The sequence below is a fragment of the Heloderma suspectum genome, chromosome 4, assembly GCF_057233095.1.
Source record: "Heloderma suspectum isolate Gila_16-S chromosome 4, 16-S_ref, whole genome shotgun sequence".
In the NCBI taxonomy this organism is placed as follows: domain Eukaryota; kingdom Metazoa; phylum Chordata; class Lepidosauria; order Squamata; family Helodermatidae; genus Heloderma; species Heloderma suspectum.
Window position 1 is genome coordinate 200,072,210 of NC_139461.1, and position 27,855 is coordinate 200,100,064.

The following is a 27,855-nucleotide window of genomic DNA, read 5'->3' on the forward strand; positions in this document are numbered from 1 at the left end:
AACTCTGTACAACTTTGTATCTTGCAAGAGAGTAGAGAAGTCATTATCATTCTTGCTTTGAAGATTAAGAAATGGGACGTGAAAAGGTGTTTGCTAAGATCACCCAATGAGTTTCTGCCTGAGCGGAACCTTTCAGTCCCAAGTCTAATATGTAACTGCTGGACAACATTAGTTCTGTAAAATCAGTACAGTTTAACAAATTGGTTAAATGCTGGTTAGCTGATAGTTATCTACCCTATGAGAGCATATTGCAGAAGGCTATATTTGAAACAACGCATGCAGTCCAAAGAAACTCAAGTCAGCCTGTGGCTATAATCCTACATAAACTCCATTCAAACTCATAGGGCAGTATCCTATACTGCCACTGCTTCTCTGCTAGTTCTGTTGTGCTAGTGGAATGGATTGCTAGCACAACGGGAACTAGTGGTTCCTGAAATAAGCACAGAAGTTAGTGGCAACACTCATTTACAGAATGGGGCAGATTCCCTCCCTTCCGGGAACTCCCTTCCGGGAGCTCTGCTGACCTGCCCTATTTCAGAAATGAATGTTGATGCTCATTTCCTGTTGTTTCAGGAACTGCTAGTTCCTGTTGCACTGATGGTCCATTCTGCTAGTGTGGGGCAGTATAGGAAGCTTCCCATAGGATGGAAATGAATTTAGGGTTGAGTTATACATTCCATACATGATTTTTCGGTCTAATCCTAGCTTCTTATTCAGATGTGAGCCCCACTGAGTGCAATGGGATTGACTCCCAAGAAAGAGTGCATAGGATCGCGTCCTTATAGCACAATCCTAAATTGCCTTACTCAGAAGTAAGTTCTACCGCTTTCAGGAATGTAAGCGTAGAATTGCAGCTTTATGCACTTAATTGGGCACTCTCCCATTAAGTTCAATGAGTGAAAAGTATGTTTGATTTTTGATTGATTGCATTAATATGTGTTTCATTAATATTATTCTTGTTGCTGTTTGTAATTTGCATATTATCAGCTTGGAACCTTATTATAATACATCTCAAACTGCCAAGGAGAAACTAACTTGTGCCCCAGTTTAATGTATGCTAGAGCCTTTTCCTTCAACACGATGTTTGTTTTGTCATTTCCTCTGCAGGTCCTGTGCCTACAAATGAGTGTGTATTGTCGCCTGTCAACAGTTCGCACCCAGTTCAAGCCTTGCTCGAGAGCTTTACTGTCTTATCTGGCTGTGCAAGCAAAGGGACTGCTGGATTGCCACAGGAAGTTCACGTCCTCAATCTCAGGAGCCCTGAAGAAGGCTTTGGGCACCATGAAAGAGAGGTAAAGGGGAGATGATGCTGTTGCTTCAGTGTCACCATTTGGGGCCCTTTAGCCAACTTTGCCTAAGAGGACACCATCAGTGTTTGGGAGCGCTGGTGGAGGCATGGCTGGCTGGGTGCAGAGCGGAAGGGAGCACGTTATGCAAACTAAGAGACCACCCACATGCATTCTGGGACATGCCTCACATTGGATCCTGCAAGGTCTCTCGACAGCACTCCCTTGCCTCTGACTAGGATAGGCTCTGTGTTGAGCAGGAACCAAGATGGTGGGCCCCTTAACTAATCTGGACCCAAACAGATTTTACTAAGTTAGATAATTTATTCATTATTTGTTATTAAATTCTTACCCTCCCCTTCCTCCAAGGAGCTCAAGGTGGTGTATATGGTAACAGGCTTCTCCCTCCCCTGTTTTATCCGCACAAGAAACCTGTAAGGTAAATAAGGCTAAGACAGAGTGACCTGCCCAAAGTCACCAGTGAGCTTTGTGTCTTAGCGCAAAGATTTGAACCCAAATGTCCCAATTCCTGGTCCAACACTCTAACTACTTAACTACACTACACCAATTCTCTTATTTGTTGAAAGGATTTTGTTGAATTAGAGGCTAACACCATAAGAACATAAGAATAACCATGCTGGATCAGACCAAGGGTCCATCTTGATGATTCTGTTCACACAGTGGCCAACCAGCTGTTGACCAGAAACCCACAAGCAGGACACGAGTGCAACGGCACCCTCCCGCCCATGTTCCCCAGCAACTGGTGTACATAGGCTCACTGCCTCTGGTACTGGAGGTAGCACATAGCCATCAAGACTAGTAGCCATTGAGAGCCTTTTCCTCCAGGAATTAATCTAACCCCTTTTTAAAGCCATCCAAATTGGCATCCATCACTACATCTTGTGGTAGTGAATTCCATAGTTTAACTATGCACTGTGTGAAGAAGTTCTTCCTTTTATCTGTCCTGAATCTCCTACCAATCAGCTTCATGGGATGATCCTGGCTTCTAGTGTTATGAGAGAGAGAGCACCCAGTGTATAAGAGATCTCTGTTGCTGTTTGTTTTAAAAATGAGGAGCTGCTTTTGGAGAGGGAATCTAGAGTGGAGAAGTGGTGACAGAGAGTGGTGCTTAGCTCTTGTTCCACCCACCATTTCTTTCCTCCAAATACGCCCACAGCATGTTCCCCCTCGCCAGCAGAGATTCAGTTGCGTATTTGCAAGGCTGGGGGGAGACGTGGAGCAGAGAAATGGCCACTGAGAAAGAGTTAAGCCTTCTTCCCCATGCCACTTCTCTGCTGTAGATGCCCTCATTCCAAAGTGGCATCTGTTGTTTTTTTAAAAAGCATCTCTTACAATTTTTCTTGTAGTCAGTTTCTAAGGGCACAATCCTATGCATGTTTAGACAGAAAAAAGCCCTACAATGCTAGCTGGGGAATGCTGGGAGTTGTAGGACTTTTTTATGTCTAAACATGCATAGGATTGCACCCTAAATTGGAATACTTTGACAAATATTTGGCATTCATCCTGCAGCTCCTTTAACCTGCGCTAGGACCTAGAACTCTTCAAGTTTCCAGAGCAGCCAGTTCTTCCTTCACCTCTAATATGTGTATTTAAGGTATGAGAGAGAGGGAAGAACAATAAGAAACAGATTTTGACTGAAAGGAGGATCTCCCTTTCTTCAAAGCAAAATTGCTTGTGTTGTAAATTATCCTTAATATTCTAGGAAGCTTTCCATAATCACTATAAACATATATTTAAATTCATATTCCTTTAGCCTCAGTAATGGGTCTTCAGTTCTTAACTGGTGAGGAATACTGTTCAGAAAGCAAGTGTTGCTAACTTCAGTAGCTCTTGTGCACTGTGTAAATGAGTCATTAATGCAGGCTTCGTGTCAAGGGATTAGCAAATAAACCTTTGTTCTAGTTGCTATGAAAAATAAAGCAAGGAAGAGACATTTTCTTGATGTTAAGCTTGTGCAGTATTGTGATTTGCTCTGAAGATAGATCAAAACAGAACTGCTGGAGAGAAAGAGAGAAATATTTCCGAGCATGACAGCACACATCTCTAGCACATGCCCTAGAAATGTTCCATGGTGAACTAGTATGTATGATGAACTCAGCTGAGAGGAGAGAGCAGAATGAGCAACAGGCGATTACTCAGGTTTGTGGGGCCAGAAAATTAATGTCATGATCCCAATCCTGAGCACCTAGATTCATGATGTATCCCACTGCTTTCAAAACAACTTGCTTCCAAGTTTGTGTAGTATTACACTCTTGATATGGAACACTGTGCCAGCAAATTGTCACAAGCAAGGATGGTGTTGCAGGGATGTTTTCTTTAGGGACACAAAGATTTGCCACTACAAATATTCAGGATGGATGGGAACCAGGACCAAGGCCATGGGATGTGGGTGGCTGAGGGGCCTGGCCTCATCAGTATATCCCAGAGCCCCTTCCCTGATAGAAACACAATCCAGGATGTTAACTGGCTTCTTTTAAAAATCTTACCTGCCATGACTTTGAGCAGCAATCAGAAGGTTCCAGATAAGTTATTGATTTCCAGTCAGAAGAGTTTCTCTCAAATACTCCAGTACTTAGAAACCACTAAGGCCACAGTCATTTAGAGTCAGGGCTTAAGTACGCCTATCTTTGTGCAGGACTGTGGCCCACAGGGTCCTCAGGGCATGCAGTGCCAGTAGCTCTCAATATGGGGTGGTATTCAATTAGTTCTCCCCCACCCCCTTGCAACCCACCTGTGTCATCCATATCTGCTTTGGAGGGTTGGGGGACCCCCCCAGAGAAGATAGGTGGGCCCCAGAAGGGGACGAGAGGGGAAAAAGAAAAGTCCCATTGCATGAGCAGACTTCCACTCATGTGACTTTGGGTTCCACCCATTGTGCCTTAACTCCCCTCTAAACCATTTTTAAATTTCGAGCAAATCTACAACCCATACAGGAAACCACCGGTACTTCTGTACTTCTCTAGTACAGATGATACTAGACTCTAAGTCACAGGTTGGTATCTATGATGAGGCAGCTGCCTTGCTTCTTAGTAGCTCACCTAAGATGATTTTCCAAAGAGAGTTTTCTGAACCTGTCTTCCTTGTGTTTTTGAGAGTGCTATATAGTGGCCTCTTGCGTACTGTTGTATAGCACATTCCACATCTGCAGTCTAATTTGTTTCCTATATCCTTCTCAAAGCTGGGTGATCGTAGCCTTTAGGGATGGTGGTTGAGAAAATGAGCAGGAAGCTAGGAAAGAGCTTGCTGGCAACAGTGGGGAGAATAAGAGTGTAAACAACTGGGTTAGATCAGATCAGTTTGCTTATCGGATAGATGTCTGAAAACAAAAGCAGAGCAAAGGTTATCTTTACCTTCACTGTAAAGATTGAGGCTTAGTGCCCAGATATGAGGAAAGGTTCCCATCACTTCACATTGAGAGAAGTTGCTTCATCACTTCTGCAGCTTCCTGTTGCCTGCCAATCTGTTTAGCAAAGGCAGAGATTTTTATGTTGACTGTAAGATGCTTCCAAGATCTTGGAGTATAAACAGTGTTTTCTGTCCCGTTTTTTGTTTGTCTACCTCTGCTCACATGTAAAGAGTTGGCAAGCAAGCCTGCACATGCACTCAGTGATCTCACAAGCATGGTGCGGAAGATCTTAATTAAAAAAATACATTCCACCTGTCATCTTTTTAGAAGTGTGTGTCTTGTTTTGTTCCTTAAACTTGTCATGCCATAGGTTCTGCTAAATTACATATGCCTTACATGTTGAGAGGGAGTGCAAATGCTGTCTCGCAACAAATCCCTCATAGGTCTCATGCATTAAACATTCTCCCACCGTTATCCTCATTCTCATAAATATACAACATATTGTGGTTACATTTTTGACATTCTCTTAGAACATGTAGAAAACAAAAGTCTCTCAAACATAACCATAGGGGCAGGGGATTGGGGAAGTATGTGGCGTTATTTTTTTTTTAAACCAACATATTGCAAGCATGGAGCCTCTGATGAAGATAATCAAAATTATTTGTGCCCACACAATAAAATATTATGGAGAAGTGTTTGCAAATAGCTGGAAAATGTATGGTCTTTGAAGTGTTTCCAGAGCTGCATCAGAAATATTTGCTGGTTGGTGAGACTTGAGTTATAAAGCCTGAGAAATAGAAAGGTAATGCTGCAGCATGGCTATTTTCAGTTAAAGATGCTTAAGCTCTGTTTCTATCTGATTGCCTTAATTTTGCAGTTGTGCTTAGAAAAACAATATAATTGGAGGGCAGGGGGAATAAAAAAGGGTGTGTTGTTGTTAAGATTTAAGATCTTTCTGAGTTTCTTCAATATCTCTTACTCTAATCCTATACATGTCTGCCCAGAAATATCTCACTGAGGCCAATGGGGCTTACTTCCAGGTAAGTGGGTATAGATTGCAATCTAAGACTGTTTAGATCTCTGAGTTAGGAATGCTTAGGCTAAGTAGAATTATGGCTCTTCTGCGTGTGTGTGTGTGTGTGTGTGAGTAGGATTGATTTGCCTTTGTTGGCTTTAGAGTTGTCCCTGCATCCCTGTATTGGGAGAACAAAAGTGAGTGTGTTAAGGATGTGTGTTTTTTTCTGGTCCCTTCTATATCGTTATTGCTTCCAGTGGTTCCAGGGCTGGGTATATCCCCTCTGATTGCCTATTTCTTTGACAGGAAAATATAACCAGTCATATTTTATTATAGAATCATAGAGGGAGAGTTGGAGGTGACCTCAGTTGTAATCTGGTTGCAGGAAATTCTACTGCTACAGCATTCCTGACAGAGGGCCATCCAGTGTCAGTTTAAAAACCGCTAAAAGAGCGGAGCGATTGCATGGCGTGCATGAGCACGCTGCCACGTTCATGACAACAACCCCTAGGTTGTTGTGTGTGAATGAAGACAATTAAATTCAGCCCCATTAATTTTAATGGGTCTACTCTAAGTAGGACTAACACTGGTTGCAATCCTAATCCTGACACATCATAGTAGCGCTATTTATTTATTGAAAATACATCTTGGCCGCCTTTCAGGACAGAAGCTCTCCCAAGGTGGATTCAGCAATAAACCACATAAAACTGGTATGATATTAAGAATGATAAAAACACAATAAAAATAGAACGTTAAAAACTCATCACACAGTACTGTTCGTCATAAATTTATCTAGGTACTTTTCAAAAGTGCCGAGGGTCCTGTGACTGATTCTTTTCCATTATTTCACTCATGCAATTGTTAAGGAAGATTTTCTGATCTCATTCAGAATCACTGCTAATTTCTATGCTGTTATCTGTACAGCAATAGCTGGAAGTAAGAAGTGTGAGTCATTTAATGATGTCACACCATAGGTTAATTGCCTTGATTAGTTCACAGTGTTTTTGCTATATTTATATATTAAAAACAACCTTCTATAGCCCCTTTTACCCAATGAATAGATCTTGCCTATGCAGAAAACCCAGTCTTGTTTAATGTGGCCTGTTCTTATTTACTCTGGACTGAAGTATCCTCTGGGTTATTTCCTAAGCCAGCTCAAAAATTACTGGTCATTGAATTTGGAATCCTTTTTGGGTTTAACCACCAGAACTTTCAAAGGAGGTCGTATGGGGGCCAGAAGTCTGTTTAGAGCTTTGTGTCCAACAGAAACATCAGGCTAATCATAGTTTACTCTTAAAGAGATAAGAACCAATTACTTTCAGGCGGAGTGCGCCTTAACCACATCTCTCTCTCTCTTTTTTTTGCCTTAAAAATAGGGCAGTGGAAATTATATAAGAAGAAGTAGTTATACTTTCTGAAAAATGCTGGATGGGCATCTCAGATCATACCAAAGCACAAAAGGAAAATATAAGTGCATTTTTAAAAATAAAACTGTCTAGCATTTGCTGACTTGCTTCAGAAATATTTTGGGATCTCTTTGCGAGTAGGAGATGGGGAGAACTTAGAAATTGCTCAAATTTATATTGAAACTGGGGCCAACACAGTAATGGCAAGCAATAATCCATTCATGGTCAAGTCATCAGAGGATACAACAAAATAATGCTTTGGCCCAATTCAGACATTAAAACAAACCGGGTTGGGGTGGGGGTGGCAGCATGAGACTTGGGCACAAGGAGAGGAGATGCAAAGCTTCCATCCTGGTTTATTACAAACTATACTCTCCGATTTTGTCCAACCTTGGGAAATTGCAGACCACAGTTGGTTAACAAGCCAGGATGTTAAACCAGGATAAAGACAGGAATCTGCAGTTTAAACAAACCAGGAATGGAAGCTTTATAATCTCTTTCCAAAAAGGAATGGGAAGCGCATGATCCTGAGAAAACCATGGTTATGGGCATGTTACAAGCAAACCATGGTTACAAGCAAGTGCAAGGCTTTCCCCTTCCCCTTTCCTCTTTTCACAAAAGGGAGGGAATTAGAAACTTCTACTTCTGTTTAGTGGCAAAGTAGGGTATGCCATTGTGTCCAACTGGAGCAAGCCGTAGTTTGCTTGCAAACAGGACCCTAAATCAGGATCAAACTGGACTGGGATTCTGGTTTGGGGGGAAACTATGGTTTGAGCAAACCATATTTGCTGTGTTTTAACATAATGGCAAACTATAGTTTGCTACTATGCAGGATAGGAAGCTTCTAATCTCCTTCTCTTGCATATGAAGGAAGAGGGAAAGGGAGGAGGAACGAGCATGCAAGCTTCAGGCTTGCACTTGCTTGAGCTTATGGGGGCAAACCGTAGCTGGCTGTTACGTGTAACAGCTAAATATGCTTCAAAACTTTAGCCCCAGATATCTGTCGCTTGAGTTGCCTAGTTTATAGTGGAGATGGGGGAGGAATCAGTAGAAATGTGGTGCCACAAGTTTTTACTCCAACATACACACCGCATTTCTTCTCATCCTGTAATACTGAAATATGGACATTCCTACCAGATCCCACTCTCAAAAGCTCAAATGTTTTCATTCTCTCATGACTCATATACTAGCCTTTTCTGCTGGCTCTAAAAGGAGGAAAAAAACCTTTGTTTTACATTTCCAACATAACTTTTCATTCTAAATTTGACATTTCCTGCATTTGACTGAGGTTTTTCTTCTTCTGAAACGCACCTGTAAAGTGATCTACCTCCCTCATACCCAGCTGGATAAGTACGTAATTTGTGGACTGAACTGACCTTTAATTGGACAGAAATGCCAATATTCTTCCAAGGAATTCTAGCAAAAAAAACACAGCTCTATAATTAGCAGAGTCAAAAACTGTTCCTGTTAAGTGACCTGTCGAGGTGTATTAGTTGAAATAACTTTAAAGGTATTCAGCATTTTACATTTTGTAATGGACGACAGCTGCAATCTTGTGCATACTTACCACGTAGTAACACCCATTCAACTTAGAGGGACTTACTTCCAAGTAGACTTGCATAGGATTGGGCTGTAAATACCTTCTTGTTTAGTTTAGTTTTTCAGGAATGCTGATAAATGCCTTTGTTTATAATTGAGGGGAGAAAATGTTTGTCTATGCTTGGACATGATAAACGTGATTTACAACTTTGCTCCTATAACTGCAGCAACACTTTAAAATAGCTAGTTGTGAGTAGAACAGAGATACGTTTATTCACGATTCAAAGTGGCAGAAGGGAGGACTGGAGAATTTTAAAGTCAAGCCAATATGGCTGTTGCCCTTTGGTCCTGCCACATTGTTCCATTATCAAAGTAGACAAGGACAATGGCAATGGCAAACATGGAAAACCCTGTTGTCTGCTTTCTTCAGTCTGTGCAACACTCATTCCAAGGCCAGTTCAGATGTAGCAACCATGTCTTATTAAGCTGAGAACAAACATCAAGTCTGCGCACTCCCCACTTGCCCCTCTGTTCTTCCCACCCTGTGCCTGCTTCAGGGCTTCTGTTGTGATTAGTTTAAGCCACAGTTTTCTGTTACATCTGAAATGGGAAATGATGGTTTAATCTTAGCTTACTAACCAGCAGGTGATACCAGGAACTGATCCTGATTTCCTACACTGGATGGTCCACCAGGATTAAATCATAAGTTTCTGTTTCAGATGTAACTGGAAACTGGCTTAAATTAATGACAATAGAAGCCCAGAAGCTGGCACAGGAGGAAAAGGGGCAGTGCACAGTACTAGCACCCTGTTCTCAGCTTAATAAATCATGTTTTTATTAAGCCGAGATCATTTACATCTGAATCATCACTAACTGTCCTTCTTTCCCTGGGACAGCCCCTATTTTCAGGCACCATTTTTGCTGAGTATGGGATGCCATGCTAACATTTTGTTAGTGTGAGTTACTACTGGTGTCATATTCCAGGGTGCACAGTTCCTTCCCTAGGGTCTCTAGAAATTAGGCTTCTGAGTGGTGGATGCCAAATGAGGTTTTTATACCAGCATAATTATCATTAACAGTTTTATGGCTAACCAAGTAATTGGGACTCAGGATAGGGCAGCACAAAGGGAGCAACAATTTGACTCTGAGGAATGACTAGAAACTCAGGGAGTTTCGTTGCTATTGGTTAAGTTAAGGTTAGCTGATTATACACAGCAGGAGCTGCACAATGGAAGATAATTAGCTACCAATATACAAAATAAAAATTATCACGAGGGTTGCCCAGGTGGTATCTAAACCTTTTGACCTGTCTAGTGGATGGGAATGCTTTTGGATTTTGCCATATTTCCTGCCCAAGCTCTGGACTGTCCAATTTATAGGTACACTCATGGATAAGCTGGCCTGGCAGTGACTTGGCAGTCAGGCATTTGCATGTTTCCATAGCTCCAAGGGAGCAGCTCCCTTTAATCTAAGACTCAATGGAGGAAGCACATATGCAGTTACTCTGGCTCCTCTGCAACCATCCAGGGCGTTCATGAAATTCCTGGCAGTTTTCCATGCCTGGACTCTGTTGCTTCTTCAGAGGGGGTCAGTAAAGTCTTCAAAGTCCTTTGAATGAATAACTTCTATTTCATTTTATATAAATGATTGTTATTCCACCTTTTTATAACAAAGTGTACTCATTATTTTGCCACTGGGGCAGTTCATTCAACCAACATGATCAAGTGGTGAGGTTTTTCCTGGACTGAACCAGTTCAGACAGCAGATGGGCATTGAAACTTTGAATTCTCACAGACTCTCTCTCAACAACAGAGTAATATGTTGTATAAAAATACAGCTGCACAAAAAATGTGGTTATTTGCTTTACATTTCTGTATTGTTACTTGCTCTCTGCTATTATTAATGGATCGAGCAAGGTAGTGTTGATCTTTGAAATTTCAGATTTTGTAGTAAAAGCTTTGCAAAAATAAAAAGACCAGGCCCCATGCTGTAGCTCTATGGAGAGCAGTCTCTTGATCTCTGTGGGGAGTTGGCATAAGTTGCCCTTGCAACTTTAAATAGAATTAAAACAAGCAAATGTGTTCTATTTAATGGGTAGCAGACAGTCTTTGCCTCCTGAGGGTGCTTTGGACTATGCAAGAATCCTTTTGACCACTGTGTGCTGTGGTGAGCTGAGATACATGGATCGTTTTTGATTGTATATGATCATTTTGTAAACCAAAAGATTTTGCAGGTGATTGTATTTCATTTTTAAAAGCTCAAATAAATATCTGCTTTAAGACACAGAAACAGTAACTTTGGTGGTCTCAGTCTAAACTCCTGGCTTAATATATACAGTGTATTCACTCCACTTAAAAAGTTTGTGGTTGCTAAGGGCAGGTGTTAATACCAAGCTAAGGCTGCAACCCTTAGCTATGCATGGTGAATCCAGTGGGTCTTACTTTGTGCTTCTAGTGATGCTTTGATTACCTAGAAAAGCTGGTGACCATTAGCTGGAGACTGTTTGTAACATTGGCTAGAACTGCCACTTATTTGCTCCATTTATTATAGGCAGGACTTTGTGTGTTCTATGAATTTGCAGGATTATTATATATACAAGCATAGGATCTGTTGAGAAATGTTGGTATCCTAGCCACTTAAACATCACACATACACAAAGGTTTTGCACCACTAAAAAAAAAAGAGAGAAAGGGAGAGAGTGTGCACAAATTTGCATTTGCTAATTTATATGCATATATGCCCATTTAGAAAGAATTACTAGAATTGTGTGATTTTAATTGTTGTGAACCACCCAGAGAGCTTCAGCTATTGGGAGGTATAGAAGTGTTATAAATATAAATAAAATCTAAATGTCACAGAAGGCAAGCCCATTTCCCATCTAAATCACCCCACATTTTTCAATTTTCATCCCACCCCAAGATCGCCTCCAAATGTTCCTCATATACCCCTCATTAGTTTCCTTCAGGTGATGCATCAAATTATGACTGGACTTTGTGGGAAGAGAGAGAGGTAAGAGGTAGAACCTCCCCTCTCATCTGGAGTTGAAGAAAGGTGTATGTACAGGCTCCTAGAATCCCCCCACCCGCTGCTGCTACCAGCCCCGCTCTCTTTGGTGGGATTTACTGTAAACTAGGTTTAGGATTGCAAGCTTAGTGGTCATTCCTGAGGGGAAAGGGAAATAAGGCGCTCTGTCAATAGCCCAGTGGCCTAAGCCTCCCCTTAAACACCCAGCAAAGATTGGGGATGGGGTGTGTATCTTATTATGAGACAAGACTTGGTGGTCCTTCTTGTTTTCTTTTACTTTATTTTAATCCAGAGGCAAACTGGCAACTCAGCTGTTGGCACGCCAAGTGAAGCCTCTGCGTGCCCTTGGGAAATTCAGGCAACACTCACTCCTCCTCTCTTCCTCTTCGGTCCTACTCTCCCCAGTGCACAGTTGCCATTGTTGCAAGGAAAGAAGCAGCTAGTAGCAGCCCCACCTCAGCTGCAGCAGCCTGTGACTGGGTGAGTGGAGCCTGTGACTCCACTGAAAACAAACAGTGCCAGTGGGTGCATCCCCCAGCTCTGTCCCCCCAGAAACCCAGGTTTTCAGAGGACAGATTTGGATCCCAGATGGTCCATTAAAATCATGGACTGTCTGGGACAATAAAGGACACATGGCCACCCTAACTGGAACTGAAATTTCAGGGTTTTAAAAAAGGGTCCGGTTGGGTTGTGGTGGGCTTACGTGGAGTTCAATAGCAACAGTACTCCAAGTAACATCAGGAGGATGGGTCTGGCCTCCATTTTCATTCCTCACAATGCCTCCAATGTAGAGTTGCTTTGGGGGGGGGCAATTAAAATGGAGCGAGACTTGGTGCAAGGCCTGAAAAAATTTTTTAAGGGGGACCCAGGGCGAGCATTAGCAGTGGGCCCTGCTGGGGCAATGTGGCATTGGTGTCTGTCCAAGGTTACCAGGTGCTGTCACCTGTAATGGCAAAAGGCAGTGCCATTTTGGGATCCATCTGCCTGATAAGAACATAAGAACGTAAGAAGGCCATGCTGGAACAGACCAAAGGCCCATGTAGTCCAGCATTCTGTTCCTGCAGTGGCCAACCTGACACCTATGGCAACCAGGACATGAGCTTAACAGCACCCTTCTCCTCATGTTCCCTAGCAAATGGCATTCAAAGGCATACTGCCTCTGATACTGGAGGTAATATCTATTGTGACTAATAACTATTGATAGCCTTATCCTCCATGAGTTTGTCTAATCCCCTTTTAAAACCATCCATGTTGGTGGCCATCACCACAGCTAGCGAATTCTGTAGTTTAACTATGTGCTGTGTGAAGAAGTACTTCTTGACTGCGCACCTGCCTCCCCCCCCCTTTCTGATATTTGTTTCTCTGGACCTTGATTTCAGACTGACTTGGATTGTGGCCCTTTGAACTGACCACTTGCAGGCCTGCCTGTGTAGGACCCTGGCATGTTTGTGTGACGCGTGTCTCTCTTTTCCCTTTTTGTGAGGGATAACTTACGCGCCTCTTATTTTGAGTGTGTTTTCAATTTGCCATTCTACGATTTGTCTATCCGATAAGCACTTGTCAAAATGTGGGTTTCTTCCTTCAGTGAAGCATCTGTTAAAAATTAAGTGCAAATACTATTTTTTCCACATATGGAAATATATGTTCATTGTAGTATGATGTGTTTCTTGCTATATCAAAACATACTTTTTTCTGTAACGCTTTCAAGGCTCTAGCATTGACAGCAGTTAATTTTGCAGCATTGTTAGAAGCAAATTTGGTGGAGTTTGCATGTGCTAAGATGATGGACGGCGGAGGGAGGGATACATTTTTTCCCTAAGAGTTCTTCATTTGGCTTTGGGGTATTTTGTACGTCTAAAGGAATAACTAGAGAATAATGGTATTTAGAAGAGACACCAAAGATAATTGTTTGACATACTGTAACTTCTGGTGATTTTCGATGATAAAATATACCTCGTTGGGGCCAAAGTTGTCTAAGAAACTGTAACTTGATCCCAGAACCGATTTTTAAGTACTGCATACTGTTAATAAATCGTCTGCCACTACAGCTGAATAAATGGGACTCACATTATTTGTGATACATTGTGTAGTATAGAGATACATTCAGGACATGATATATGTTTAAAAATATTGTAAACAGAACAATGCAGAGTGGTGAAGGCTGGCAACCGGTGGTCAGAACATGGCCATCTGAAAGTTGTCATTTTGCCCTCCTCCCCACCTGGCCAGTGCTCTTTTCCCCTTCCTTCGGGGCTCCTTGAAACTACTTAGAAGGAGAGTTGTCCTATCTTCTCCTCCAATTGTTAGGGAAAACACAGGCTTCTTTTTAGGTGTTTCCAAGCTAATTTTAATGGGAATCTTGAGTTAAGAGGCAAAGCCAAGCTTTGTGCTCCCAGTTAGAGCCTGTGCTTGGCCCTATTGGCCATAATTTTTTTTTGCCGCTTTGCAGTGCAGGGAGCCTACGAGGCAGATACATATATACAGTGGGGTGCATCCAATGTTAGTCTGACTTAAGTCTCACTCATGTCAGTGGGTCTGTTCTAAGTAGGACTAACCTTGGCTACAATCCTGTGTTTTTGTATATTTTACATAGGAAGCTGCCTTATACTGAGTCAGGCCATTGGTCCATCTAGCCCAGTATTGTCGACACCGGCAGCAGTTCTCTGGGGTTTCAGGCAAGATTCTTTCCTAGTCCTGCCTGGAGATGTTGGGGATTGACCCTGGGACCTTCTGCATGCAAAGGAGGAGCTCTACCACTGAGCTACAGCCCCTCCTTTTACATTTGACAAGGAGATCAAACCATGTCATGGCTTTTTTGATCATTCTGGGCCCAAGACGCTTCTAATACCATCAACTCAATTGCATACCTTTGCTTTGCCACACTTGTGCAGGTTTTTTGCTTCCTTACAAACATAGTTTGAGCGCTCTTGTGCTAGTGAGCGCTGTGCAGATCTGGTAAAATTGTCTCAAATTGCTTGCATCCTTCTGTTGGCTACTGGTTCCTAGCTCTGCGTAGAGTTGTCATCCATTTAATGTTTTGTTTTTAGTTGTTCATGTTGCAGCAGATCTGTCCACAATAAATAGTAACCGTGCTACAGCTGCAGCTTATGAAGGGAGAATTGTGTGTCAACAAACTTCAATAAAATAAAAACTGAACGAGGAATTCATCCAGGGCAATAATTAGCAAAAATCGAGTGTTTTGATGAAGTAGTATATATTAGGGAGCAGCACTTGGGGAACTCAGGCCCCCCCCCCCCAATTGCTAAGCAAGAGGCAAGACCAGCTTGTGAGGAGACTAGTGGCAGTAGAAATGGGACTTGTTGGCTGTCCATATGTTAAAAGTGGATAATGGTGTAGCAAACAGGTGGTATTGGTGAAAATGTATCAAAGTGTGGTGAGGTAGGGTGGCTTTCCCTAGCCTGGTGCCGTCCAGAAATTTTGGATTATAACTCCCAGCATTCCTGACCATTGGCCATGCTGGCCCAGGCTGATGGGAGTTGAAGTCCAAAGCATCTGGAGGACACCAGGTTGGAGAAGGCTGGGCAAGGGTTTAGAAGAGCTGAAAAAGTGTGACATACTTTATAGACTAACCCAGAAAGCAACGGATTGCCCTTCTCGTTGCACCTGAGCAGCTAATTAGGTTTATATAACTGCCCCTTCGTGATATAATTATCTCGTTTTGTGGTTTGAAGATATAAAGCCTGAAACTTCTTAGGCTTAGAAGTCCATTTTCTCTCTTATGCTTTTCTGAACAGCTGTCTCAATATGGGCACTGTAACTTGATATATTTTTGCCCTGGTTTATTAGCGCAAATTTGTAATGGTTGTTTTGGAAAAATGTGCTGTGAATTAATCTGGAGTCCTTCACACTAGAGTGGTTAGTTCAGCATTAGAAAACCTTGGGCATTAACTTTCATAACATTTGTGAGCATGTGATTTGAGGCCTGAAAGTCAGCAAAACCAAATTATACTTCACCAGCCCTTTTTTTACTTTGATCATTTTTCAATATTTGTGCCCCAGTCTGTTCCTATAATACAAATTACTTTGCCAGAATAATGGCGCACGAGCCCATGGTCTGTTTTTGTAGTTTGGTTGCTGTGGTGATGCTCGGTCTTCCATGAAAGTGGTATCTCCAGGGAAACGGAAAATTTGCAGCTGTCTTTACCTCCTTGATATCGTATGTGTCTGCAACACTCTTTTGAAAGAAATCCTTAACTGCATAGGCATGTAAAACCCATAGAAATATTATTCACTAAATAATACCCATTCTTCATGTCCAAGATATATTAGCTACAAAATATGTACAGTGAACTCCAACTCCTCTAATAACTAGGCCTCTGCAGTTCTTATCTACTGCTATATCCATACTGGAAAAATGGAACTAATTTTCTAATGAAACTGCCATTTACATTTTAACTAAAAGTACATTTATTTTTGTACCTTCCTTTGGGCTGGGCTGGTGCATGCATTTTTTTAAAAGCATATATTACAGTCTTCCTGGGACTGTACAACTTCAGAATGTAGATGGTGCATTGTATGATTGATGCTACTTTAACAAATATTTAAAAGACTGAAAAATATCCATGGAGATAAAAACAGCTCTAAGATGCAACTTTATGATACATCTGGACAGTAGATCATATAGCAAGTTAAAAGGCCTAAGAGAATAAAATGGTCTTTGCCTAGTGGCAAAAAATCAGTAAAGTAAGTGCCATGCAGACCTCTCTGGGGAAGGCATTCCACCAGTGCGGGGATACCACTGAAAAGGTCCACTCCCAAGTAGCCACTCACTGTGGCCAGGTTCACATGATCAGTGGGGGAAACTGCGCAATATGGGTTGTTTCCCCTGGCCCTGCCCATGCCCGCTATTTGCTTAATTACCTGCAGCCTTTTGCGGGTTGCTGTGTCGTCTGAACCTGGCACGTGGCAGGGCTGGCATCTAACCCACCGCACAACCCATGGCTTGTAGGGGTTGTGGGATGGGTTAGAAGCCACCCCCCTCCATGCCAGGTTCGGACAACATAGCAAGTAATTAAGGAAATGCCAGGTGCCAAAGCGGCACATGTGGGGGCAGGGGAGACAACCCAATTTGGTCAGCAGATCACGTGAACCCAGCCTAAATCTCAGTATGTGGGGCACTTGGACCAGGTAGGAATGTATGGGAAGAGGCAGCCCTTCAGATTGTGTGGCCCTAAGCCATGAAGGGCTTTATAGGTCAAAACCAGTACCTTGAATTGAGCCTGGAAATGAACCGGAGCCAGTTAAGATGGTACAACACTGGTGTAATATGATTGCAAAGCCTGATTCAAGTCAGTACCCTTTCTGCCATGTTTTGTACCAACTGAAGTTTCCGGTCTGCTTTCACATGTTTTGCCTGAATGTGTAGATGGGTTTTAACTATCTCTCCTTTATTGGCACCACTCTGTCCCATTCTGCCATGCCCAGTGGACTAACCCCAGACACTTCCTGCATCTTCAGGTTGCTCAATTTGTTTAACCTACCCAGTGTCACCTGGTGTGCATTTAATTTCTAAGAGGAGTGAGAGGGAAGTTAAATTAAAATAACAACACCACCACCTTGTTTACACAGGCCCTTGAAGGAAATATGTTAGTATGTTGGGGTGGGGAATTTTGAAAACTGCCCAGTATTCCAAACATTGATAAGTACAGGCCAATGCGCCCGCCCCCCCAATTGCTCACTTACAAGCAGGGAAGGGTTTAGGTGAAAATGGTTATGGCTGGAGGATTCTCTGCCATTGAGCAGGTCTTTCACAGCTTGCCCATGCACTATCACAAGATCCAAATTATCTCAAATCTTTCCTGGAATTGCTTTTACTAGTAAACCGCATCCTGAGCTTGCTAGGCTTCTCCTAGACGTCCTCCCTAAGGAGTGTTCAGCCCACACATCCTAGACTTTGAGCAGAGAATGGCTTCTTTCATCCTCCTCTCCCCAAAATTGGCTCATGAGCCTTGTGCCTTCTATTGATTGCACAGGACCCAGACATCCATAATATCAAAACCTGCTAATAGAAGCTTGTTAACAACATATTCAGAAACTGCATGCATACAGACCAGGCTCCGTGAAGCCTGGCATGCTTTTAGGATGGTGGGGTTGTGTGTTCACCTTCTGTCCTTCGCTACGTGTTATGCAGTGGGACTTCAGTGTTGAGCAGCAGGTAATGGTGCTGTGGTTCCATTCAAATGCTAATTTGCTGGGCAAGAGAGTTTGGTATTGGATCCTCAGTGCCTTTGCAATTGCTGCTTAACGTAATTGGCAGACTGGGTGATGTGAAATAAAAACTGACACTGTGCTAGATTCTGGGACACCCCGTTCAGAAACTCGTTTACTACCTTCTCTGCTGTTTTATGAGAACAAGGGTGCCTCCAGATAGAGGGTTCCTAGCACTATCAATCAAAAGACATTCTGTCCAAATGGATTTGCTTTGATAAGGAAAAAGGCCAGCCTTCCCCAAACTGGTGCCCTCTAGATGTGCCGGACTACAACCCCCATCAGCCCCAGGCAGCATGGCTGGTGGCCAGGGGTGATGGGTGTTGTGATCCAAAACATCTGGCAGGTATCCAGTTAGGGAAGGCTGAAAAAGGTGGAACACATAGTGAGAAAACACAAGAGGGTTACAAGTGGAAGACAATGACATCTGCCCCCTCCGGTAGAACTCCATGAATGGGGCCGGGCGACTGCAAGATAAAAGGTTCATCTGGAAGCCCCACTAAGCCTCAGGAGTGCAAGCTGTGAGCTAGCAAGCTCTAGGTTCAAATTTCATCTAGGTCGTGAACTGAGTAGGTGGTCTTAACCATGCCCTGTCTCTCAGCCTCACCGCCACCCTTGTTCATGACAGTGTTGGTTCCAGACTTTGGGCAAGATGCCCTCAGGGCACCCTTCCTCTGAGTAGCTCCGCTTCCTCCTCATTGCTGTTGCTTCTGCTGATTCTCTTGCCTTCCTCGTTCCTCTGACCAAATTGTGCCACCACCCAGGAGGAAAGGACAAGGGGAATGAAGTGTGTTGCTCCTTCTCCTTGCTCCTCTCCCTGATGACTAGCCTGGACAAGGCAGCTGAACAGGAAGCAAGCAGCAGGAGGAGAAACTGCAGGGTCAGGATGCTCTGGGAGTCGACAGTGAGCTCCCTGCTTAGCATGTGCCTAGTGCTGCCAACCCCTGACACTTCAGCCATGAATTCACTTAGGTGATCTAAAGCAAGGGTAGGTGACATGGTGCCCATGGGAACCAATAAACCCTGGACACCTTTCGTGGCACTGATCAAGGAGCCCCAGCACTCCCAGTTTTTTTTATTTTAATTAACACATTTTCTTCCCAGCAGCTGAGATTGCTGTGAAATAGGTTTCTGTTGGTGCTGAAAACTGGGTTCAAAGGAGTATCAGGGCTCAGCCCCCACCTCTTGTTCTCAGCCCTTTGGGCAGGTTACTAGTCCTTTGCCATGCCTCCAGTGGCAGCCATTTTGTGGTGGTGCCCATGACACTTTCTCAAATTGCCAAATGTGCCCGTGGCCCAAAAAGGTTGCCAACCCCTGGTGTAAAGCATGTCACTCGCTCTCAGCTTCAGCCCCACCCGAAGTGTAACATAAGAAATAATACTATAAACCTATCAACAGGGCTATGTGTAAGGATTACTGAAATAATGGATGCAAAGGACTCTGAACACTCAAAATGATAAATCAAGGAATAGTCATGTTTTAATTGGTGGCTGTTTTGTGTGTGTGTTTTTTTACAGGTTGCGTTACATTTGAATCCAATTTCTTCCATTCATATCCACCAGAAGCCATTGGTGTTCTTACTGAACTCTCCTGTGCCCTTGGTGTGGAAGGTGAAAACAGAAAGGCTTGCCCCAGGGATTCTAAGATTTTTCATTGTAAGTATTCAGGGTTTCCTGATGGCTGTGTAGCCACTTCATAATGGCACCATATGCAATTGATTGATGAGGCTAGACTAAAGAAATGTTAATTAGCTATCAGGTTTCAGGTTAAAGGCTCCTGGGGGCAATTTGAAATTGCTGGGTTATTTATTTGAACTTTTGTTTAAAATGGGTTAGGGTGTTTTTTTTTTAATGGAATTGCCCTTATAGTCTGATGATTGGCTGTAGTGCACTTCCTACTTTGAGAGGCTGTGTGGCCTGTGACAGGTCATTAGCCCTGGAAGGTGCAATAACAGCAATGCCAAAGTCCAGGAGCACAGTAGGAAATGTTACTAGCAAACAACTTGCTTGCTGTGTGGTCTGCAACCAGAACGCTAATCAGTTTGTGCTGAGTCTCTGGTGCACAGTGGGATGGCTTTTTTTCATTTGAGGTTTCATTAAAGGCACAAAACTAGGTCCAGAATGAAGTCATGTATGCTTCTCAAATACTGGAACACCGCCTCTGCAGAAAGATCCAGCTATTACCTACTGTTTTGTAAATCAAATCTCCGTAGTTTGCCAGGATGTTCAAATTTGCTAGTTGTAAAGCTAAGCAGACTGGTTGTTTGGATTGCATTTTTAGGCTATGATATCATGTCTCATGATGAATCCTTAAAGCTTCATTATTTAACATCCTAATTTCAGAAACAAACATTATGGTTGCTGGTTGCAGAAGAGTTGCACAAGGCCCTATTCTGCTTAGTCAGGCATAGCCCACAGATCTGAATAGGGCAAGTGATGCTTATCTTCGACTCGAATGAGAGGGGAGAACTTTCCCAAGCGCACCTGGAATCCATTTTTTTTATTAATGGGAACTAGTATTGCTGCTATTAGCAGTTTCAGGGGCAAATAGCAGCATGGGATGGAGTTTTCAATATGAAACAGTGTGCCACAGACCTGATTTGGATCAGGTCCCTGTGGCTACGGTAAGGTAGAAGAGAAGGTGGGGAGATTCCCATCAGAGGATTCAAAGCATCATGCGTAGTTTGACCCTGAAGTGGCCTTTTGATCCCACATGCTTCTATAATGGTTCATGTTTGGCTTCCCAACTTTATTCATTTCTTGGCTTATTGATCACCTTTCTAATGTAATGTTAAAGATGACTCGTAACACATGACTTTTTTTGATCCTAGACTTGAGGCTCATAGCTGATGCCATATGTGAACATTTTGCTGCTGCCACACTATACAGAATTGGCTTTTTAATATATTTAATAACTATATGAACCCCCTCCTGCTACGATATTATTTGGGGGCTGAAAGTTTGGATTTCAAGGCTCTGGAGAAAACGACCTTTATACGGAGATGTGAATGACATGGGTGCCCAGTTTTGAAATGCATCAAAAATTCTCCTATATCCAAAACATTCAGAAATGTCTCTACTCAAATTGGATTGTACTACTACCAATGTGCAGGATACAGAACGTTTTACTTTAGCCAAGCCTTCCCTAACAATCAGCTATGCTGAGTGGGAATGATAGGAGTTGTAGTGCATCACATCTGGAATGCATCAGATTAGGGAAAGCTACTTTAGTCCCTTGTACTGGATATTTTTAGGCTTAATCGTTGGATGTCCCATGCCGATCCACTTGTAAAATGCAGTATTTTGAGTCTTAATCCTTAACACATTTTCCTAGCATGTTCCCAATTTTTAAAAATTGTTCTAAGTATAAAAACATCAATGTCTAGAATGCGAAATATGTGTGTCCCACATATCCCCAGTGTGTCCCACACTGTACGAATGTCAAAATTATTGCGTCTGTCTCTATGGAAGCATTTGCTTAGATGATTCATAGACTTTCTGGCTTCTCTTGCTAATGTGAAAGGACATTGCTTTATTAAAAGGTTGTTATTTTCCACCAGTAACTCCGATCTTCTGAGGTAAATCCTCTTCTAATAAAAAGATGAAGAAATAAAAGCACCTATACTTTCAAGGTTGAAAGAAAAGCACCCTGGAGTAAGTGGCAACCAGATTAAATGCCTTCAGTTAAGTTGCTACAGAAAAGCATAAGAACTGACTTGGTGACTCAGGTCCAAGTAGTCTCAGTGGCTATCTGGGTGCCTGTAGGAGCATCTCAAGAGGGGCATAATGGTGCTAGCTTCCCCCTGATAGGTCCTTAGCATCTAGCCATCAGAGATATGCCACCTCTGAACATAAATTTCCATTGTCAGCTGTCATGGCTAATAGCCAATGATAATGATACATTCAAGGCACTTTACATGCATATTTTCAGTAATCCTTACAGTGGCCTTGTAAGATAGGCCAGTTTTATTTTCCTCATATCACAGGTGGAGGGCTGAGGCTGAGAAACAGTGGTTTGCCTAAGGCCACTAGTGAGTTTGTGGCTGAGGTGAGCTTGAACCTGCAACACCTAAATTAGCCTTCTCCAATCTGGTGCCCTCTAAATATTTTTGACTTCCATCAGTCCCAGTCAGCATGGCTGGCTGGGGAATGCTGGAGTTGTAGGACTTATTGCTGCCTAAACAGGCATAGGATTGCACCCTTGGCCATGATGCCATGCCAGTGTAACATTTCCTGTGTTCCTCAATAACCTTGGATAGCATAGCCCATCGGGGTTTTTTTTTTGCTTATTTGCTTATTTATTTGGATAAATAAATAAATTTTACATAGGGTAACAAGATAGTAATTAAATCTCTCTCGCACATACAGCCTCAACTAAGAAGAATTATCCCATGTAATGTGTCTTCAGTGCAGAATCAGACTTGGTGTTGTATCTACTATTAGCCCTACTTAGAAGCATGGAAATGAATGGGTCTTACGTTAGAGTAAGATTGGATACAGCTGTTGGTATCCGGCCTATGAGGAAGAAGTTTTGTAAATGTGGAGCAGAATCAGAGGATTTTTCCCTACGTTCCCACTGGTGTTTGAAATTAGCATGGTGTGGCATTAATAGCAGGACTCTTGTCGATCCTAGAGATTACAGCAGACATAAGGAATAAGGCTGTTGGCAAGACATGTGGGGTCCAACGCATTTTAGTCACCATGGCAGTCTGTGAGAGAATACAGCAGAGAAGGCAAAAGCTGACCCTGTGGAATCTCTCCCTGGCACTCCACTGTTAAAGGAACAGTAGCCCTGGTTCAGGAGTTGGAAAAATTGTAGTAAGAGCTAAATATTCAAAACCTGGCCACACCAGGGGAAAAATATTTTTTCTGATGCCATGTAGCGCTGCTTTATAAACTAATGTATTAAGTCTGTTTAGATATACTAACTTCCACCAATACATGGGTCAATGGAAATGTACAAGGAACATCTTTTTTAAGAGCGTCATACTTACAGACATTAACTATTTACAAATACAAGAGAGTATTTATGCTTGCTTGTTTTAACGTTTTTCCATCTGCTCTCCCACCTGGCTGATTTAATAAGAATCTGCTCAGGGAATGACTTTGTCCTTGTGGAACTGGAAAGACATAATAATCTGTTGGTCTAGTCGTTTTTATAACGCAGTTTGTATAGGGAACTCACGGAGAGGCTGATTCTTCTTTTAGTAATATCTCTACCTGGAAGATCCATTGAAATGCTGATATCTTTCCTGTCTAGTTGGTGACTCCTCTTTATTTCACTGATAAGGTAGCTAAATTCCTTCTGTCTTCAGTATGAATCGAATCAGGGAGCAGATGATAAAGCAGAAGTGGGGATCCTCTTTCAGTCCAAGGGCCAAATTCAGTTTCAGAGAAGCTCTCTGGGCCTGTATTCCAGTGGTAAGCGTGGCCAAAACAAATGGGGTGTGGCAAAAAGCAAAGGGTTTTTTTAAAAAAAGAAAATACCAGCATATGTTTTATTTATTTATTTATTTATTTACAATATTTATATACTGCTACACATCACAGATTTCAGAGTGGTGAACAACAACGGTAAAAGAATAAAACATCATATTAAAACAGTTGAAACATTTTAAAAGAAACAGAACTTAAATAAACCGCAACTGGTCACTGAAGGAAGGCCTCTTGAAATAACAATGTCTTCAGGAGGCGCCAAAAGCAACACAACATTGGCGCCTGCCTGACCTGTGAAGGCAGGGAGTTCCACAGGAAGGGGGCCACCACACTAAAGGCTCTTTTCCTGGTGGATTCCAGCCAGGCCATGGGTGCATGTGGAACCATCAGGAACATGCCCACTGATGACCTCAGTGACCGGGCAGGTTGGAGGCACTCTCTCAGGTATCCTGATCCCAAGTTGTTTAGGGCTTTGTACACTAGTACTAATACCTTAAACCTCTTAAAGAGCTTAAAGCTGTTACTTCCAGTAACTAAGCTGTAAGAGAGGCATTTCTCTTTGGAATGGGGGAAAAACTGCACAAAAGCCAGGGAATGACCAAAATACTGGTGTTTGTGGGAAAGGGGACATGGAAATCAGGGGACCCCAGGAGGGCAGGATTTGGCCCCCCGGGCTGAGGTTCTCCATCCACCCTTGTGGTAAACTCAGAACTTCCTTTTGGTTCCCCTATACATTTATCTGTATTCCCTATATTCTTTTAATGTATTTTATTCTGTCTTTATCAAACTTTATTGATTTGTGACAGTAATAAATTAATTCAACTCAATGCGCAGGCTGCTTTCTCAATGAAAATTGCGTGCACGCACACACAGCACTTCTTTAATCTGTTTTATGAAATTATCTTTCCCCTTGCAGCAATAAAAGAAGTTTGTGAGGTTGTGATTTTGGTGGGGAAGTGGCCTGAGGAGAACTGGTTAAAACGGTCTGTAAAAAGAAGCATGGAACTCCATGTAAAGTGTAAGGTAGCGATATATCATTTTGTATCTTTCATTCATTTTGTCTTTGACTTTTTAGCTTCATTAGTTCTTATACATATTTTACTTGTATTTTTTCACATATCCTTGTAAATGATGACAACATTCTTAGGGGCTTTATTACTGTTTTTGTGTGTCCTCTGTGTATGTATCAGTGTTGAAGGTTGACTGACTAGAACTACAACATGTCAACGCAGTATTTTTAATGTGACTGATGAGAGCAAATTCACAATTATTTAGGAGGATTTTAAAACCAGTTTTGCACTGAAAGTGCTGGTATGTACATTAGTAAGGTGTCTCCCCTCTGCATAACCTAATGGCTTGTTAGGAAATGAATTATGTTCTTCTGTACTAAGGGATTGATTTAATAGCAGGAATAAATCATTGTGAAAGGTAGATTGTTTAAAATCTTTAGTAACTAGTTAACTCAGGTAAAGCTGAAAATGAAAAGCACACACCCACAAAGTAGAGCGAATTAGTTGGCTAAGGCTACAATCCTGTTCATACTTATCTGGGAATAAGTTTCACTGACCACAATGGGACTTACTTCTAAGTAGAAATGCATAGGATTGTACTGCAGATTAGTTTGTATGTCCATAATACACACTACCTCATCTCCCCACCTGCCTGTAGAATTTTGTACCTGAGCTGGGGAAGATGTTGTTTGTTTGAGCATGGAATCCCAATTCCGCTTGAAAATAGGAGTTAGATCACAGAGTTAGAGGACTTTTGTGGTCTTTGTGTAGCCCCTTACAACTGGGATCCTTTGCCAGCACAGAACGTATTTTGGAACCTTCTTGAACTCTTTAGCTAGGGCACTGTTGCTCTCTCTCACCAAGCAGATGGGTGGGGGTGCACATCTTCCTGGTCGGTTCTCTTTTGCCCACTGCTGAAGCCACATCAGTCAGGGTGGCCAGATGCAAAAGAGGACACGGCTCCTGCACTCTAGTAGTTCTCTAGAAGAGGGAATTGTAGCAGGTGCAGCTTGCATGAGAAGTGATACCTTCTGAAATACCCTTCTCTACACAACTAACAAGCGTGCCAGGAGCCCTGCCTTCTTCTGTATCTATGTACCCTATGCATCCCTGAGAACTTTCCCCATAAGTTCTTTGCTTTCTCACCAAGCTTTTCTTGAATTTTGCTAGTTTCTGCCTTTTATTTCTTCCTTAGATTTCCTTTGTTTGCTCCCAATCTCACTCTGAGCAGAGGGGTGTGTGTGTGTATGGGTTGTAATGTGAATGGACTCACTGTAAAATGACAATTGGAGCACATGGCCAAACTGATACTTGAATTTAAATCTCTGATGTTCCCATCCACCGCTTTAGCCACTCGAAAGTACCTGCCAGACTATGTTATTAAGGGTGGGAAATGTACCGCATGAAAATACCCATATAAGGACAGTATTCTGGCTTCCCATATTTGGCAATGCTAGTGACCTTTGCTGTTTACAATTTCAGTGAAAAGGAAATTCATACAAAGAAGTAATCAATTAAATCTGTATCTTCAGAGGAGCTTGAAATATCTGGTTTGTGATACAAAGCAGTTTTATTAGCAGAGCTCCTAAAGAGTGGAGATATTCAAAACCTATAAGTAAGTGTGTGTGTATGTGTGTGTGTGTGTGTGTGTTTTCTACAACTTTTAAATATCTCCAAGCTCTAGTACAGTCTTAGAAGGCAAGGGAAATCCCAGCCACACAGTTGCTAATTCCTCCCCCCTACCACTTTTTTGTTGTTGCTTCAAGCAAGTTTCCACACGAAGGTATTGGCAGGAAGCCATGGTTTTTATGTTTTATTCTTGTGTCAAAGAGGTGGCCTTTGCAGGTGTTACTCAGCTGGTGGAAACTTTTGCTTCAAGCCGTAGCCCTTTGACTTTCATGGCTCAAGGTCTTTCCTGCTGGAACAAGGCTGTTTGTTATGGAAACTACAATGAAACTCCCCTACTTTACTTTGTGGCCACAGAGCATCATTAGGTCTGGATATGCAGTAAAGGTCATATGTAAAGGATTACTCAGTGATTTGTTGTGGGCAAGACAGCTCTCTTGTGTGTTCCTGCTAGGGTGGCCATGTGTTCTACTTTACAGAGGGCAGTCCTCTCTTTGAAGGTGTCCTCTGTTTGAAGGACTGTCCAGTCCAGAGTAAAGATAAAGAACCATAATAAGAAGGCAGAGCCAGCAGGGGCCTTGAAGTTGCCCATCAACAGTTAGCAACTTGACAGCAGACTGAGTAGGCACACACGTTACCTGGTCACATTCATCCCTACTCTGGGGAGGTGTACTGTACTTCTATTTATAGCAATTCTAAATTTGCTTCTATACATATAAATTATGTAAATATGATGCAAATATGCACCTTCTTTTGCCCCCTTTGGGGGTGATGCATTTCCTCTTTTTTAGTGATCCATAAGTGGCCACCGTAGTTCCCACACATTCGAAGCCATCAGTGCTTTCATTGGAAAAGGATTAACAAGCATCCGCTCGTGTATGCAGAGCTATAGAAATTAATGAGGCATGTGGCAAAGTTTCCTGTGAACCCTACACAGAAATCTGGACGAGGGATTTGTCTGCCTACCTGTCTGCCTTAACCCCTTGTTCACAAGTATTGACTTTAGTAACTTTGTGTTACATCTGGGAGTTTCCAGGATAGGGACCCTGAGGATGCAGAGGTAGACTTTGAGAAGTGCACTACCTGCTTATGTTAATATCTGTACATAGGTAAGTAACCCCACTGGCTTTAAAGGAGTTGCTTACATGCTCAGAGATTTAAAAAACAAACACATACACTGTGGCAAAAATAAATGGTTGCTCTACTTAAGGCTGGTAACTTATGAGTCCTGTATGCCTTTCTAGAAAGGTAAAGCTGTGTCATTATTTCTAGTGAAGCTGGGTTTGCTACTTCCCCCAATACGTTTCAGAAATGTTGGGCTTCTGCCATCAAACCACAGGCAGCTCTTTGGTTTGCACTGGATTTTGGATGACTGTCAAAACTCACTGAAAAACAAGTGCTATTTCTTTTCCTGTGCCTAGTATTTAACGGGAAATCGGGAGGCTTCATTTCGAATCACTTGTTAAATCAACCCAGATGTGAGCTGAACACCAGGCTAAGAGGAGAGGAGGGTAGAGTTGGAAATGTATAACTAGTTATAAAATGTGAATAAACAGTGACCTTATATGATTCCAAGTCAAAGAAGAGAGGGAAAGGGGCAGCTTTGCTAAACATAATTTAAACATATATATGTAATTTTATGGGATTTTTAAAGGTTTATTTTTTTAAATCCAAAGCCATAAAACAATTAACCATCCTTCCAAGCTTTGCTTAAGTAATTTGGCTGCTAATTACCTCCCTTCTTCTTCTTTCCCTATGCTCTTTAAGAATATTTAAAATTAACATCCAAAGTAAAAAAATAAAAATAAAAAATCGCTTTCTCATGTCCCTAAATATATTTTGAAAATTTGCCAGGAATCTACATTCCGAATTCAAAGTGATCTTTTTTATATAAGCTCTTCCACTGCAGTTTTACTCTG

At 42.2% G+C, this 27,855-nt stretch overlaps 1 protein-coding gene across 1 annotated transcript in view; it reads left to right on the forward strand.

Annotated features, from left to right (window-relative positions):
• TGFBR3 (transforming growth factor beta receptor 3) overlaps positions 1-27,855 on the forward strand; it is a 178,768-nt gene that overhangs the window by 77,754 nt on the left and 73,159 nt on the right. Inside the window, exons 3-4 of the mRNA XM_084851937.1 lie at positions 1,108-1,292; positions 19,383-19,520. Of these exons, the coding sequence (XP_084708063.1) occupies positions 1,108-1,292; positions 19,383-19,520 (323 nt within the window). The remainder of the gene's footprint in view (positions 1-1,107; positions 1,293-19,382; positions 19,521-27,855) is intronic.